This window comes from Alexandromys fortis, unplaced genomic scaffold (genome assembly GCF_014885135.2).
Source record: "Alexandromys fortis isolate MF-2015 unplaced genomic scaffold, M_Fortis_MF-2015_v1.1 scaffold_156, whole genome shotgun sequence".
Taxonomy (NCBI): Eukaryota; Metazoa; Chordata; class Mammalia; order Rodentia; family Cricetidae; genus Alexandromys; species Alexandromys fortis.
Window position 1 is genome coordinate 3,143,303 of NW_026068028.1, and position 16,998 is coordinate 3,160,300.

Here is a 16,998-nt window from a genome sequence, read left to right on the forward strand (position 1 = left end):
AGTTCGATTCCCAACACCCACATGGCAGCTCACAATCATCTTTAACTCCAGTTCCAGGGGACCTGATGCCCTCTTCTGGCCTCTGTGAGTCCCAGGCATGAACATGGAGTACATATATACTTGCAGGCAAAACACCCATATTCACAGAATTTTTAAAAATGAATAAATCTTTAAAAAACAAAACCTAAAATCCCCATAAACCGATGGGGGATGAGCAAAAGTGGTACGTATGCTCATATAGTGGAATCTGTTGCAGCCCTACAGAAGCGTGCAGCATGCTAAACAGGAAAGGGTCACATATTGTAAGATCCCCAACGTAAAAATAATATAGTACACTCAGATTGATATGGACTGAAGGAGAGTAAAGGGTGGCAAGCTAGCCAGGGGAGAACAGGAAATTACGTACAGGAGGATAAGGTGTTTCTCTCAAAACCGTTCCAGATTAGCTAGAGCTGGCAGTTGTACAGCTCCGTGAATGTATAAAACAAAACCAAATAGCAACAAAACCACTGAATTGGGTTCAGGGTGCTGGGGAACATAACTCTAACACTTCAGAGGCTGAGGCAGAAGAATCATGAATTCAGGGCCAGCCTGGACTACACGGAGACCTGCTGTCTCAAAACAAAACAAAAAGAGAAATTAAGAACACTTGGAAGACAGAGGCAGGGGGATTTGGACATCAGGATCATCCTCAGCTACTCAGTGAATTTGAGGTCAGCCTGGGTTATGTGAAACAATATTTTAAGATGGGAGGGGATAAATTTCACACTGACCATGCCTAAATTTTAAGCTTTTAATTAAAAAAGAAAAATACTGTTTCTACTGCACATTCACACATGAATCCTTATGAATCTCCTGCGGAGATGTCGATAATATGGTTTCGAATATGCAAGGAAATTTTTCAGAATGCTTGATGATGAAGGCATGGTGAAGCTCAGCATGCAGTTTATATATTGGCCACTAGATGGCACTATTTTCCTTGGTCACCGGGCGCTAGCCACACACACTCCTTTCCACTCTTCTGAGGGTTAGTAGATTAAGCAATTAGGATTGATTACAGAGAATGATCTACAGCGATCCATATTCTAATGAAACGTCCTGTGCGGAGTCGTCATCCAAACTAAAGGCATGTCTAGTAAGATTTCCTTCAGGAGCAGGCCCATAGTCCTGGAGTACAAACCCAATCAAGGCGCTCCCAGGGGTGGGACCCCATAAACAGACAAATGAATCCCATAAAAGCCAGTATTTCAGCAAAGGTGGTGACGGAATTGAATGTGTAGTTGTTTCTAATCTGGCCTCATCGTCTTTCCAGATGTTTCTCAGTAGACGAGACATTCAGAGACAGACCTCCGCTAAGGTCCACACCCTCTGAAGGCCTGGAAGAAACCATGGCAGGGTACATTGTGTGTCTCAACCACTGTGAGTCCACCTGCAGAACTTTCTAGACCACAGGGATTGCAACTCTCAATCCAATTTAAAAAGGCGTCCCTGGGCTGGGTCTAGGTAAATGCGGGTTTAAAGACATCCCTTCAGGGTGAGAGATGGCTCAGCGGTGAAGAGCGTTTATAGCTCTTCCAGAGAACCCCGGTTCTGTTTCCAGCACCCATGTGACCGCTCACAACCCTCTGTAACCCCAGTTCCACGGAAATATGACAACCCCTCTGGCCTCTTTGGGAACGGCATGCACATGGTATACAAACATACACGTTGGCAAAATACTCATACATATAAACTAAAAAATAAAATAAATCTTTAAAAAAATGCTGGGTTGGATCTGCAGAACCTCTAAGATGAAGGCAGTAGGGCTGGGAGAGAATCTGGGGAAGCTAGCTCATCTGCCTTCCTGACCTCTGAGTTGTATTGACAAGAGGGTAGAGGGTCAGAGGTCAGGAAGTGGGTTAAAGGGACCCGAGCAAAGAAATGAGGGAAGCCAAGAAGGGATGGAGCTCTGGGAACTGTGAATGAGACTAACGCAGATTCTAGAAATGTGACCCCTGTCCCCTCCGGACTGCAGTGTCCTTCTGAGCCTATGGAGAAGGAACGGTGTTGGACCCAGGTAGGACTCTCACATCCGGAAAAGCAAGAAACCCTAGTTAAAAGCCTTCATGAGGCATGGGACCACCCACTAGGAAACCCTAGACTGGACATTAAAGGGACAGTTGCTTTAAAAATTTAAAAAAAAAAAACAACTCAGGTTGGAGAGGCAGCTCAGTTAAGAGTGTTGGCCCAGGGCTCACAGGACCCTCAGGACTTTCGCATCTCAGGACCCTATTAAACCAAGAGGAGTGTCTTCTGCCTGCAACACCAGCACCTGGGAGGAAGTCGGGAGACTCAAGAATTAAAGGTCACCTTCAGCTACATAGAGAACTCAAGCTAGCTGGTCTATATGGAATCCCATGGGGGTGGGGGAAAGGAAAGAAAAGAGCGCTCACCACTGAATTCCTTCTTGAGAAAGTACTGGAAGCTCTGTCGACCCTTGGGATCTCGAATCAGCTCGCTGAAGTTGAAGGCCCACCGCTCGACCCGCATCTTAGTTGGGACTTCCACCCTGCAAGGACGGTGAGAGGTTAATGCAACCTCTCACTCCTTGGGAGACAGGAGCTGAGCTCGGGGCTGGTCTGGGTGGGAGCCATGGGCATCAGCTTCCACCCACTGGCATGAGGTCCTTAGCCAACGCCGCCACCTGCTCTCAGTCTTGCTCTACCCTTCAACCTCTGCACAGACACAACCCAAGTAGCCACTGGCCAGGGAGATGCAGCCTGTAACAAGTCTCCCGGTGGTCACTTCCAAGATGTGGCCTCCCAGAAGTGAGGGAGGGCCACCCTGTGGAGCCCTGTGCTAGAAACCTTCAGGGGCAAAGAACTCAAACTGGAGACCACCTGTGAAGGGTCAGGCTGCCACCTTCAAATCAGGGTAGAACCCCAGTGGCATACTGGTGAGAGATGCTGTGGTCACAGAGGGCAGCCAGGCACCTGTCACTCCCCAAGACTTCCCTTTCACCCTGAGAGTACATGAATGTTTGTGATCGCTGCAAAGCTAGGAAAGCCCGAATGTCCTTCGAAGGACAAACGGACAAATGGACGCACAAGCAGCATAGCCACACAGGGAACATCCTTTATCTGTAATTGAAACAAAACGCTGATGCATGTTACGACGTGGACAAACTTTGAAAGTCTAGCGTGGAGCGGAAAGTGCCTAACGACAGACCCCATAACCTAGGAGTTCATCTGCAGGAAAAACAGGAGAACACAGATAACCAGGATATAGATTGACTAAGGATCATCCAAGGAGGTGCTTGAGGGAGGGGGAGGGCACAGATTTCTTTTAAAAATAATTGTAGTGGTGATTACACTACTCTGCCAATATAACAAAAATTTAATTGTATGCTCTAAATGGATAAATTGTATGACATATGAGTTACAACTCAAAACTGAAAAAAAAAGAGAGAGAGAGAGAGAGCTTCATGTATACCTTGAATGTCGGATCCTCTGGCCTTCCAAGGGCTGGGATTACAGGCGTGTACCATCATGCCTGGTTTATACTGTGTGTGGGTTGAACCCAGGGCTTTGTGGATTCTAGGTCCTCTACTACCTGGACTACAGTCCACCCTACAAAGGAAGCACATTTTGGGCTGGGGAGATGCCTAACCATGGAAGTGTGAAGACCAGAGTTTGGATCTCCAGAACCCATGTAAAAATGAGGCGACTATGGTAGACACCTGTAACCACCTCTCTTCGGAGGCAGAGATGGGATCCCCAGGGGAGGCGAGCGAGCTGGAGAGGCCAAAGCTGGAGACGGTGCCTCAATGACTAACGTGTGGATGGGTCAGGGAAACACCTGACTCAACTTAAGGCCTCCATACACATGAGCGTGTGTACCCACACACATAGAAACACTCCTCCACACATGCAAGCACACACCACACACACATTATATAAGCAGATTCATTAAAAACCCCAACATTTGAAATACGTACAGTTTGGCATTTAAATCCCAGAACTGGGTATCGTCTGTTATCCAAGGATTGCTCGGGAGGCAGCCTGACATGATGGCATCATTGGATGAGAACTGCTCACTGTACTTGACAATTCTGAAAAGCAAACAGAAGAGGGCTCCTAGCAACACAACCCAGAGAGACCAGATAACCCCTGGGCTAGTTGTCCAGCATGGCATCTCTTCTGGCATTGATTTAGTCTGAGAAACGTCCAACAGCTCCTGGGACAGGCAGCTGTTTGGGAAGATCTGTTCTGTTACACTTGGGAAGTAATGCTGTTGTCCCCCAGTCCTGTCCCCTGGTCAATTTTCTGTCCCCAGTTCAAGCGTGGCCTTTTCACGTGTCATCAGATTTTACATTCCAAAGTTGACTCGGTTTGTTCGTGTCTTGATGGCCATATTGGAAGCTGTAACTGCCACAGATAAGCTGAGGTCACCGACCCTTTGGGCTCCGCCTCCGGCAGGATAGCACCTGTGCTTAGGAACTTCAAGTCACTACCCAACCCCTTTAGGACCTCAGTGGATCCTTAAGTAGGACCTTCTGAGTTAATGCTTTTCCTAATGTCTTATCTGTGTATGAGGATGGACCATGGATTCCTGCCACAAACTCTGCCCACAGCCACTGACACGCTTTCAGGGATGATGTCGCATTTTTTAAAGCTGCGAACTGGGGAGGTATGAAACCTATTTGAAGATTCTTTCAAGAACCTGACCCCTGGCCTAGAACTGGAAGTAAGCGCAGACAAAACACGGTTCACTGGAACCTAAAGTCCTTCCAACCACAGCTCGTCACATTCGACTTAAGCAGACGTTCTCTCCCGCACCTGTTGCTCACGCTTTAGCAAGGTCAACAAATCGGGGACGGACATACCCTCCAAGGGACACTGAAGACTTCACTGTGGACCTCATTAGGGCCTGTTGGTAATACATGATCTGGAAGAGAGACGGTTGTTAGATGTCTGTGGCTATTGGTCATGACTGTCCTCTTGACAGGACCTGCAATCTCCCGGGAGACACCCTGGGCATGTCTATGAGGTGGGTTCTAGATTGGATTGAGATGGGCCAGGACTGAGGAAAGGGGGAAAAGTCAACTGGGCAGTGACATGCATCTCTGTTTCTTGACTGTGGATGTCATGTGACCGTCGCCTCCTGCTCTTGCTGCTATGCCTTCCCCATCCACGCTGGGCTGTATCCCCTAAAACTGTGAACCCGAGCAAACCCTTCCTTCCCTAAGTGACTTTTATCATAGCAATGAAAAAGATGGCTAATGTAATCTCCAGCTCCCCATCCTTGAAGGCCACTAACCACGGCATTACACACAGATTCAAGAACACAGGTCATTTGTCTCTATCAACAGTGCGCTCTACCCCTTCAAGTCAGCCGCCTCAGCGACAACAGGGCTCAGGCCCACACCTCAGGCTCCTACTTAGCATCTTCCTTAACCCATCATGTGTCAGTTGAGAAAAGTTGACAGCTGGAAAAAAAATGCCCCAAGGAACATTGAAGTGAGATATGGAGATATATGCTTAAGTCCTGCAGAGACAAGCCAAAACGGCAAGCCGGGGACAGATTCCAGATGGATTTGTGAGAGCAGGGTCCAGCTCAGGGATGTGGACACTCCTCCCTGGCCATCCCTTGAATGTGTGGCTTCAAGGGACATTTCCTATCCCGAGAGTCGGCATTTGCCCCGTTCCCACCTTCCCAAGGATCCTTTGCTGTTCGTTAATTTGGCAGCAGTTGTCTGAACACTACACATGGATTCCATTTCGTTACTGAGTGGGGAGCATCAAGCCAAAGTACCCATAACTTGTTAGAAGATTTTAAAGTCAAGCACCACTGGCAGTGGGAGACTAATTACCTCTTTTCTGACAGCAGTGATCGTCTGTTTCTGGAAAACAAAGAAGAAACCCCATTAAATCGGCACCATTAAATCCACACGGTTCAAATGTCCATCTAAAAAATAAAAACACTCTTCATGAGGAAACCACTCATCTCCTCATACTCAGAAAGTAGCATCTCCTCAGCAGCCACCTCCCACCCCCTCCAGAAAGCCACTACGGATGTGTGGGCCAAGGGAAGGAATTTGCCACTGTATCTTCCTTCCTAAAAACCAAAGTGAATTAAGGACTATGTTTGGGGCTGGCCCAGCTCTCTCCCGTTGTATCTACAGAAACAGCTGAAAATTGGGAGATACCGAGGGAAACCCCGTGCTGAGATGGCTCAGTAGATAACAGTATTTACCATCCCAAGACTGACAACCTGAGTTTGATCCCTAGAGCCTACGCAAAGATGGAAGGACAGAACTGACTCCACAGAGTTATCCTCCGACCTCCACAGAGAGGCCATGTGTCCCGGTTGGTTGGTTTGTCACCTTGACACAAGCTGGAGTTCTCTGAACGGAGGGAGCCACAATTGAGAAAAGGTGTTTATCCGACTGGCAAGACTTATAGACAAGCCTGGGGGGTATTTCCTTGATTAATGATTGATGTGGGAGGGCCCAGTCCTTTGCGGGCAGTCCCACTCCTGGGGTGTAAAAGAAAACAGGCTAAGCAAGCCATAGAAGCAAGCATTTCCTCCTTGGCTTCACTCCAGCACTCCTGCCTTGAGTTGCTGCCTTGATTCCCCTCAGTGACGGACTGTGACCTGGGAGACGTAAGCTAAAATAAACTCTCTTCTCCCCACGTTGCTTTTGGTCATAGTGTTTCATCACAGTAATCGGAACCCTAAGACACCATGGAAAGTATGTATCTACATGCACACGATAAAAATAAATAAGTGGATGCATAGATAGATAGATGGACGGACAGATAAATAGGCATTGTTAATAAGGGAAGCCACCTCTCACTGAGACACAGAAGGAGGGATGAAGATGGAAGATGGAGAGTCTAGCATGGACCTTGGACATTTGTTTTTCTCATTAGGAGGAGTTTTTGAATGAATTGCGAAATTCACTCTCAGGCGTTCATAACAATTTGACTGACACCAAAACTGAAAAAAATAACATAGCCATATTTCTAAATATCACACAATTAAAAAAAAAAGAACACAATAAAACACACAGCCAAGTCTCAGAGCTGGGCTGTTATGTGGGAGACCACATTGGGCCCTGTGCCCTTGTGGAAAGCAAGCTCACATTCACGCTGGGGATCAGCCACAGGATGTTCCCTGGACCTCCTGAGTAAATACAGAGAAGGATGGGTCCACGCAGGCTCCTCATTAGGCTCTTGGGAACTCCTGAGACACTCAGATCAATCTCCAGCTGAAATCCCCCAGGAATAGGCTACCTTTCTACCTGGTGCAATCCTTGAAGTTGGGCACTGTGGGCATCCCAGTCCTGGTTTTCTTACATGTGGCTATGTCCAGGGGCTGTTTGGTGCTGACTCTAATCCTGAAAGATGAGCCTCGTAATTCCTGGCTGCCTACTGTTGATGCTGCTAAATTAAATCAAATCTTCATTAGAGATAGGGCGAGGCTGGACGGTGGTGGCACACGCCTTTAATCCCAGCACTCAGGAAGCAGAGGCAGGTGGATCTCTGTGAGTTCGAGGCCAGCCTGGTCTACTAGAGCTAGTTCCGGGACAGACACTAAAACTATAGAGAAACCCTGTCTCGAAAAATAAAAACAACAACAACAAAAAGAAATAGAATGAGAAGGACCCTGCTTCTCCTTAGCCAGCGCAAAAAGAGCCATTGGTCCATTGACTCAGAGTACAGGAGGTTGCAAGCCCAATATGGAGTGTCAAGAACACAGTTCTCTCTCCTTCAGGTAGGGTATCATTTTCCCTCATTGGATTACTTTCAGTCACTGCTTTTCACAAAAAATCTATGGATTGTTCCTGGGACAGTGCAAAGGGGGGGGGGCGGTATCTCAAGTAAGGGTTAGAGAGGCCTCTCAGTTTTTAATTCCCACATTTGATCTCCTCTCTCATAGGTCATCATAAGTTTTATTTCTGTAACTATTTTATAGTGTACACGCCACCATCAGAGCACAGTGGCATCTTTTAGAATCCTGCCTCATACAGGGTAGATCCTTAACAAACACCAAACCGAGGCTGGCTTTGGTGTGCTTAGGGGCTTAGAAAGATAATAAAGACCTTTTGTAAATGTCCTCTTATTAAAAAAGAAAATCTGAAAACACTCAGCAACTCTAGAAACTCTAGAACAGTGGTTCTCAACCTTCCTAATGCTGCAACCCTTTAATACAGTTTCTCATGTCATGGTGACCCCACCCCACCATAAACTGCAATTTTGCTATGTTATAAATTGCAATGTAAATATCTGGTATGCAGGACATCTGATGAGTGACCCCTGAGAAAGGGTCATTTGACCCACAGGTTGAGAACCGCTGATCTAGCATCTTGGCAATCAGGGTAAGCATGCCTATCCTTGCTCCCATTCTTTCTCCACATGGGGCTTTGTTCTAGAAGACAAGTACTCTAGACAGAAAGGGACCAGGGGACCGGGATAGACTTGCATTCAAATTACTATAATCAAATGTGTCTGTTAGAGTTGTCTTGAAGTGGTTCCTCGGAATAGTATCTAACAACATGGGACCTCTGCTAAAGGAGGAGCTAGGCTCTTGCACGCGGTTATCCCTCTGCAAATACAGAGCAAGCTACACTTCTCTGAACTATTAAAAAGCTCAAAGGAGAAAGAGTTTATGGCTGACTTTGTGCTGAGAAGATAAAGGCTCTGGCTGGTCGTCGGCATTAATACCTGCCGCAGTGACTTCTGGGTAATCGTTGACCAAAATTCAAAGCCACCTCCGCCATATGCAAGGCTGAGGAGCGAGCCACGGGAAACGTGGGCCTGTGGCCTCTCTCGGCCTCGCCTGCTCTCTCCACCACAGCCTCTCTTTGCCTTGCGCTAGGAACGCTGCTGCAGAATGGAACGCTGTCCAGGCTTTCCATTTACGGTTGAGACAAATAGAGCAAAATCCCCAGCCATGAGATCAGACGTAAGGACAGGAAACATGATTCATCCCACTAATGGCGTAAAGACCAATCCACAGCTAGTTCAATGCCCAGCAGCCAGTATCTTAGACGCCCTCCTTCAGAGACCCTAGGACCCCCATCAAACTTCCCATCATCCACTGCTCCACGGCCAGTCCTGAGGCTCAGGGATCGTCAGTGCACACACCCAGAAGAAAGGAGTAGGATTCTGGCTGTCCTGCATTCTCTAGCCCCACAGGGAGCGTCGTTGGAAGTGACAGCCACATGCACACGCTCTGTTTCTACCTCTGCTGATCTCTCTGTGGCTTCACACGTTTGCCTGTGGAGCCACTGTCTCCATATTCAGAATTATAACCATTTTTACACGTCATTTACTTTCTTTGTTTTTTACCATCTTTTCAGAACGTTTCCCCTGGTGCGGTTTCTAGTATTACTTTTGGTTCATAGAATTAGGAGTAATTTTCTGGGGTCTGGCCTTCGTTGCGCCCTCCAGCATGGGGGAGGGACTGCATGCTCCAAATAACCCGAGCAATTCTGATTTCAAACTTTTGGAAATTTACCCATACCTGATGAGGAATCTTGGGGATGAGACTCAAGTCTAACCAGAAAATCCAATTTATACTTTGTCTATACCCTCTACACATAACCTAAGTATAATTTTATAAGATATTCCCAACAATTTTGTGTTTTGAGACAGGGTCTCGTGATATCTCCCTGGTTGGCCTAGAACTTGCTATGGAGACCAGACTGGCCTCGAACTTGCAGGGTGCTGGAATTAAAGGCACATCCAGCTCAAACAACGGTTCACAAAGTAAGCTCTCCCATCTGTGACATCATCTTAGCGCATTAAGTTTCATACTTGGCAGAATTTTGAGTTGGGGATGCTCAGCTGATGATGGGATCCAGCTGAATCCCAGGCATCCTCACTTCTATCTTGGCTTGTCCATGCGAATCTCAGCTTTTAGTTCTAGCTCCTACCCACACCTGTCCATGGGATCAGTTGCCTCAGGAGTGACACACATGTATCCTGTGTGCAGACTGAGACTTATGCGTAATGAAATGTGTGCAGAACGAGGCACTGCAGGGAAAAGGTTCAGGACTTTTCTAAGGGGTGAGGTGACATCTGGCCTGTGAGCTGGGGGTGACTCAGGGAAGCATATGAGCTTTGGGTCTAGACAAAAGTTAACAATCTTGGTTTTGCATGTTATTGGCTAGCTGATCTTGGACAGTTCTTTGGTGTCTCCAAGCCTTTGGTTTCTCATTTATAAAAGGAAAATATGGGGGGGGCTAAATAAAATAATATAGGCAGTTGGCACATTGCAGAGACTCACTATATAATAGCCACTAATTAGGGTTAACATTACTGTTGCTAAAATATGGCACATGAAGGATGTGACATCAGCTCTTGTTACAAGACAGAATATTGTCCCAGGCAATAGTCAGACATAGTTATACTGAAAGACATTATCACTGTTTATCTGAAATCCAAATTTAACTAGGAATCATGGGGGGGGTTGTTTGCTAAATCTTGCAAACTAACTATCAATATTATTATTACTATTAGCCAAAAGGTCATAAAAACATCATGCTAAAGTTATTAAAAAATACACACACCCACACACACTGTGCAGTTCAGAGGCAACCACCTGGTGACAGGGCAGGACGACAGCTCTTTTTTTAACCCTAGAATTCTCACGCATGTACCCTCCTCTTGGATGTGGTCTCTTCTGGAGCGAAGCCAAGTCTACACTCCCACTTAAAGGACCACCCTTCCCCACACAGAGGCTACGCTGCCTGGGGAATCTGAGTGATCTCCATTCCTGACATTCTAACAACTTGTTATCTTCTTGTGGGATTTCCCAAATAGCGACAGACTTGTTTAGACATCTTGTGGCCCTCAGAGGCTAGGGACAATTTGTCAGGGAAGGTTAGAGGGGTCAGAGCTATGCCTGAGAAGCCCTGGGATCCCTACCAGACAGAAGACAGTCAAGCAGAGGGCTGGGGATGAGGTAGCCTGGTAGGAGTTTATAAGAGGAAGTGAGGGAACACTAGCTGGGAAGACAGCGAGGATGCGAGCAGAGAGAGGGGCTGCAAACTGGGAGATCCGGAAACTGAAATTGTTAGTACAATGTACACACAAAAGAGAGCAAGGGCAGCTGTCGGGGGAACCAGGATTTGAGGCTGGGACATCTGAGCAGATACTTGTCCGTCTAATACTTCCTGAGCAAGGAGAGGCAGCACCCCCCCACACACACACACTCACAGCCTGCACGGCCCCAGTGCAAAATGAAAATACCCCTGCTCCAGAGAAAGAGAATCAAGAGCGTGTGTGTGAGTGTGTGTGTGTATGTGTGTGTGAAAGTGGCATCCTAAAACCCATCACTTTGTAAGCTAACTTTAAAACTTAACCGAAACTAAACAGAATAATAGCAAAGACATAAGTAAAGATGATACCCCATAACCCACTTCCTTCACAATATCATAACGTTATGATGGTAAGAATAACACCTATTCTTAGATACCTCACATGTTGTATATTGCTCTAGATACTTGTGCAAATGATCCTGCATAATCTCCTAAAGAACTAACATTAGGCGTAGTTTATAGATTAGGAAACTCAAGCTCTGAATGGCCGAGGAGTTTGACCAAAACTGGAAGTTCCTTCCTAGGGCCTGGCTTTCTTCAGCACTGTGTGGCCGCTCATTGCTGGGAAACAGTGTGACCCTGTCGTTGTTAGCAGCATTAGATGGCAGTGTGACCCCTCCTGGGGCGGAGGAGTACCGGGGACAGAAGGGTTTTAGTTCAGAGCACAACAGGGCCCAGAGGCAGACTCAGTCCCTACCCAGGGTTCTCCCTTTAGGGCCAAATATTCTTTGAAATGAAAGAGGGAGGGGGGAGACACAACTTGACCTTTTGTATATCCTTAAGGTATAGGAACTGAAAGGAGAGACAGACAGACAAACAGGCAGACAGACAGACAGACCAGATCCTCCCAGGGCTGGGAAACCTTACCACCCAGTGTTCATGTCTGATGAAGCTGACTACCCAAGGCCCTGGACACCTGCCAGCCTAACAGCCTCCATTCTCACGATCAATGGGCTTTTGCCTCCGTTGAGGGGAAACAGATGTCAAGAATTTCCTCGTTCTCTGAAACGACCCTGTTCTTCACTGTGAGTTCCCTGAACTGAGACGAAAAGCAAACCTTTGCCTTCCTAAGGCCTCACGGAAGATGCTCCAAGCTCTCTGTGTGACCCTCTCCTCTCAGTGCAGGTAAAAGAAGAGGAGGAAACAGGGTCACCTGCTCATGAGAAAGTCACAAGACTCATCCCCAGCCCCAGCCCCGCCCTCCACAAGGGATTCGATGGGCCCTGTGCTGCTGGAGGGGGAAGGGCAGCTCGTGTGATGTTTCTTCTTACGGCTCCATAATGGTCAGAGTGCACACACAGGAAAAAGAGAGAAGGAGAGAGAGAGAGAGAGAGAGAGAGAGAGAGAGAGAGAGAGAGAGAGAGAGAGAGGTGAGTACACAGCAAAGAAGACACAGCCCATGCAGAACCCGCCACCATGAGCCCGTGCTAAACCCAGTCTGGCCTCTCTACTTCCCTGCTCAGAGCATTGCCAACGGCTGGCACACCCAGGTTTTTGAAAGCTGGAAGGCACAGCTCTTTCACTCCCGGATGGCCTGGGGGCATGAAGATGCTTCCTCAGGGAGAAGGCCCATTGGCCACACTCCCCAGAAGTCCTCCAGCTATGGCATCTACAATGGGCTAGCACAGCTCCGAGGCCACCCCCCAAAACAGACAGTGTGAAGGCCCTGTTCTCACCTCCCCACACCCCACATCCACACAGCTGAGCCTCAGCCACTCCCCACACCCCACCCACGTCAGAGCCAGTGAAGGGCATGCTGCTTCCACCCCCCTCCTCCACGGAAGAGAGGTTTCCAGACAGTACATTATCCATTAAAAAAAAAAAACTCTCCCACCCGGGTTCTGTATTTTACTAGATGGTTCTGTCTCCATAGCAACTGAGCCTACAAGACCTTGGCAGTGATCTGCTATCTGACAAGAAAACGTGGAAGGGGCTGCTGGGAGAATGGTAGCCAAAAGCTGGCTGATGTGCCCCAAACGTATCAAAGGAAGGGTCATTTTGGACAAGAGTCCTAACGATGTCCCCAGGTGATGCTCTCTGGGGACTCTAAGTCCCTCTCTACACACCGCAGTGTTACCTCAGCTACTTCACGACTGCATCCTGCTCTTTTCTCTCTCCACTGTGCACTTTCACCTCCCCCCACCACCCAGACACACCCTTCCAGGTCCCCTTCTCATGCCTAGAGGCCAAGCCTCAGCAATGACACACGGGGTTGAAAATCTCATTCGATTTCCAGAGTGTGAGCGACTCAGGCGTCACATGGCCTGCTCTACAGCCTTCATTCATTCACTGTGACCACTCTCTTCCCAGGACCCTTGCAACGGCCTCCTCTTCCCTTGACCCCTAGGCCACAGAGTCATAAATCAGACCCTGATACCAGCATCAGTCTCCAAGGAGAGATAACATTGCCTTACAGACAGATAGACGTGGGGATACCCTCCCAACCTCAGAACCTCTTCAGACCCTGGCCAGAATGCATCAAACTTACCTGGTTTACCTTAACTTCGTTTGGATTGGTCACACGGTCCAGGCCATAGTCTAGCACGTTGTTCATCCCAGGCTGAATGGAAGGAAAACAATAAAGGGTCACTGCAGGAAAAGTCTCTAGTTTCTGATCAACTTTGGATCTTTGCCAAGCTGACAATTAAGAGGCAACGCTGAGAAGGGTTAGTGGTCTAGCCCAGAAGGAAATGTGAGGGTATATAAACCCCCAAATGAGCTAGAGAGCTTCCCCGGGGCTATTTATCTGTTAGTGCAGATACCCAGCACTCAACACAGCGGGAAGGAGGGAGGGAGGGAGGGGAGAGGGAGAAAGGGAAGGGAAGGACAGATAGATGTTTGTGCATCACCATAGGAGAATGGATAATGGATGGACGACAGATGGGATATGCATCATGGACAGACAGATGGATAAGATGGATGGATGGACAACAGATGGGATACGTCGTGGACAGACAGATGATGGATAGATGACAGATGGCATAGATTATGGATGGATGAAGAGCCCTGAAACTCAGTAAGACCACTGAAATGGGTACATGAGACTCCCGGTTCCTCCTATGGATTCTCCTTCACCACACTCTGCAGCTGCTGCCTGGGCTGGGTGAGAAGGATGCAAGAAGTGCGTGAGTTGTGCGCTACCCCATTCCAGCTCCTAGTTTGCTGTTTCCCAGATGTGCCAAACCTCTAGAGCTGCAGTTCTCAATCCAACGACCCTTTCCCAGGGGTTGCTAAAGATCAACGGAAAACACAAGTGTTTACATTACGATTCTTAACAGTGGCAAGGTTACAGTTACGAAGTAGCAACAAAAACAATGTTATGGTTGGGAATCAGCACAACATGAGGAACGGTATTAAAGGGGTGCAGCATTAGGACAGTTGAGAACCACTATCCTAGAAGGTACTTCATCCGGGGTTCACTGGCCCAGCCATCTGAGAAGCAGAGATCGTGCCTCCTACCTGAAAGGTACTTCTAGGATTTATCAAGATAGAATATGACATAGAACATGACACCATCATCAGAGAGTGGTTGTCACTGAATAAGGGCCTGGACTGTCGTTTAAGGTCACACATGCGAAGGTGGCTCCAAACCTGCGTCAGCAATCTGTCAGTGCCCACTTCCTCTGGTTAACCCCCCGCCCGGCACCCAGTCTTACTCGGCCTCTCTCATGTACTTGAGGCCAGCAATTGAGGTTTTTCACTTCCTTCTGTACGAGCAAGTGTCGGCACGTATTATTAACGAGGCTGACTTCATGCGGCAGCGAGACAGCCCTCTCGTCATCAGGCCTTAGCCCATCAGCAGAATGGGGAACATTTTCAGTCAGAGGTCAGGCTGAGAGATTACAATCTAGGACATCTGGTTAACTTCAGATAAACACAAATAATTTAGATTCCCAGCCACTTTGGAGGAGTCGAGACATAAATTGCTTGCTTGGTTGTTATTTTTTTTTGGTTTTGGTTTTGGTTTTTGGAGCATGGGAAACAGTCTTTATGTACCAGGCTTGCCTTGAACTCACAATGCAGGGTAAATCAGTCTAGAACTCACAATCCTCCTGCCTCAGCCTGAGCTTACAGGCTCATATCACCACGCCTAGGTCCAATAATTTTACACTTATTTTATATCTATAATAAGAACATAAAATAGATCTTGATAGAAAATAAATTCTGATATCAACTATTTATACAAAATAATTGTCACTGAGGCCAGGGAAGTGGATAAAAGTGCTTGCCGCACAAGTCTAAAAACGCAAGCTCACGCCCTAGGACACATGTGGAAAGTCCGATGGTATGGTGGTGCACATCTGTAATCACAGCCCTCCTCCAGCAAGACGGGTGGCAAATACGGGAGAATCAGCCCAAAACTCACAGCAGGAAACCTAGGGTGCATAACACACCTACGGGAAGAGACACAAGATAGAAGGAGAAACCCAGCTCCAAATGTTGTCCTCTGATCTCCATGCCCCTTCTGGGGCAAGTGTGTGTGTGTGTGTGTGTGTGTGTGCGTGTGTGTGTGTGTGTATGTGTGTGTCTGTGTGTCTGTGTCTGTGTGTCTGTCCGTCTGTGCTCACACACACAATGTGAATGATTAAAAAATGGATACCCTGTATTCGACTTGCTAAATACCACATCCTAGCTCAGCAGGCTACCAAAGAGGCAAATATGGGGCCTACAGACTGTACAAGGAAGAGGTGAGAATCTTCTCACACAGAAGATGTGTGAGAGGAGGGTGAGGAAATGGAGTCCCCACCCTCACCCCATTACCCATGGACTCTGATCAATACTACCTATGTTCTAGACACTGGGCTAAACCTTGAGAGGATAGTGAATAGACCTGTGACGTCTGCTTTGAGGGTACCCCCCACCCAAGAAAATATACAGGGACATTTCCAGTCTTGGGGGTGGGGAAATCCCTTAGTCGTCATAAGAGGATAAAGGACAATAATGAGCAATGTCACAAAGGGACACCACAAAAGTCCCTACCAGCTCCGGAGAAGATCGAACCTCATCTAAAGGAGAAGGGAAGGACGTGGCCATCCCACGGATGCTTTCACCTAAAACGGCCTCCAGGGATTTCCCCCTATGTCTGCTACAGAGACGCCCCCACCCGTGTCACTGAAGACGGATTTCACATACACACACTTTCACAGTGTTTGGTCTAACACACCGACACGCCCCCTCAACTTACACACTGAGACTCATCTACATATAGGTTCTCACACATGTACCCATATTCATGCATGTTCAGTGCACACTCAGAGCTTACCCCACAGTGAGTGACCTACAGCCACGGTCCAGCCCCTTTCACGGGCACCAGCTGCCTCAGTAGCCCCATGGGGTCATCTGCTCTAGGTTTGAGGTGGCTATTTAACTGTTCCTTCGAACTGGCCTCACAGACGGCAGCAAATAGGCAGCTGGGGCCTCGGTTGGATTAAGTGCACAGCTGAAACCTGTTCCAAGGCCACCTCTGCCTCCCAGACTCAAGGCCACATCTGGCCTTTATTGCTCTGCCACCCTCTCCAGTTCCTGCTCACCACCATCCCCGACAACTGCAGAATTCTTCACCAGCTCTACCAAACAGCCAGACACCTTCCTCTGGCTGTACTCTTCCCTTGGCCTCTCTGTGGGCAGCAACGCCTTAAGTCCCAGTTGAAGAAGTGGTAATCCCAACCACTGTCTGTCCAAGCTCCCCCAGAAAGCCTCTGAGGCTCGCTCATCCATCCATTCATCCATTCATTCATTCATTCATTCATCTATCAGGCAGGTGGTATAGCCTTTATCCTACTGTAATGACTACCAGAGCTTCTGAAGATACACACTCTGGTCCATGGGTGGATATTTAATTTAAGGTTATCCAGAGCTCATTGTCCCTGTGCAAGAACTAAAGGCAACGGGTTGAGGCACTGCCCGCA

At 47.8% G+C, this 16,998-nt stretch overlaps 1 protein-coding gene across 1 annotated transcript in view; it reads right to left on the reverse strand.

Moving 5' to 3' along the window:
• Window positions 1-16,998, reverse strand: part of Rgs9 (regulator of G protein signaling 9) — a 69,335-nt gene that overhangs the window by 20,686 nt on the left and 31,651 nt on the right. The window contains exons 9-13 of the mRNA XM_050164322.1: window positions 13,578-13,649; window positions 5,852-5,881; window positions 4,865-4,926; window positions 3,977-4,090; window positions 2,433-2,548 (exon numbers count right to left, since the gene is read on the reverse strand). Coding sequence (XP_050020279.1) covers window positions 2,433-2,548; window positions 3,977-4,090; window positions 4,865-4,926; window positions 5,852-5,881; window positions 13,578-13,649 — 394 coding nt within the window. The remainder of the gene's footprint in view (window positions 1-2,432; window positions 2,549-3,976; window positions 4,091-4,864; window positions 4,927-5,851; window positions 5,882-13,577; window positions 13,650-16,998) is intronic.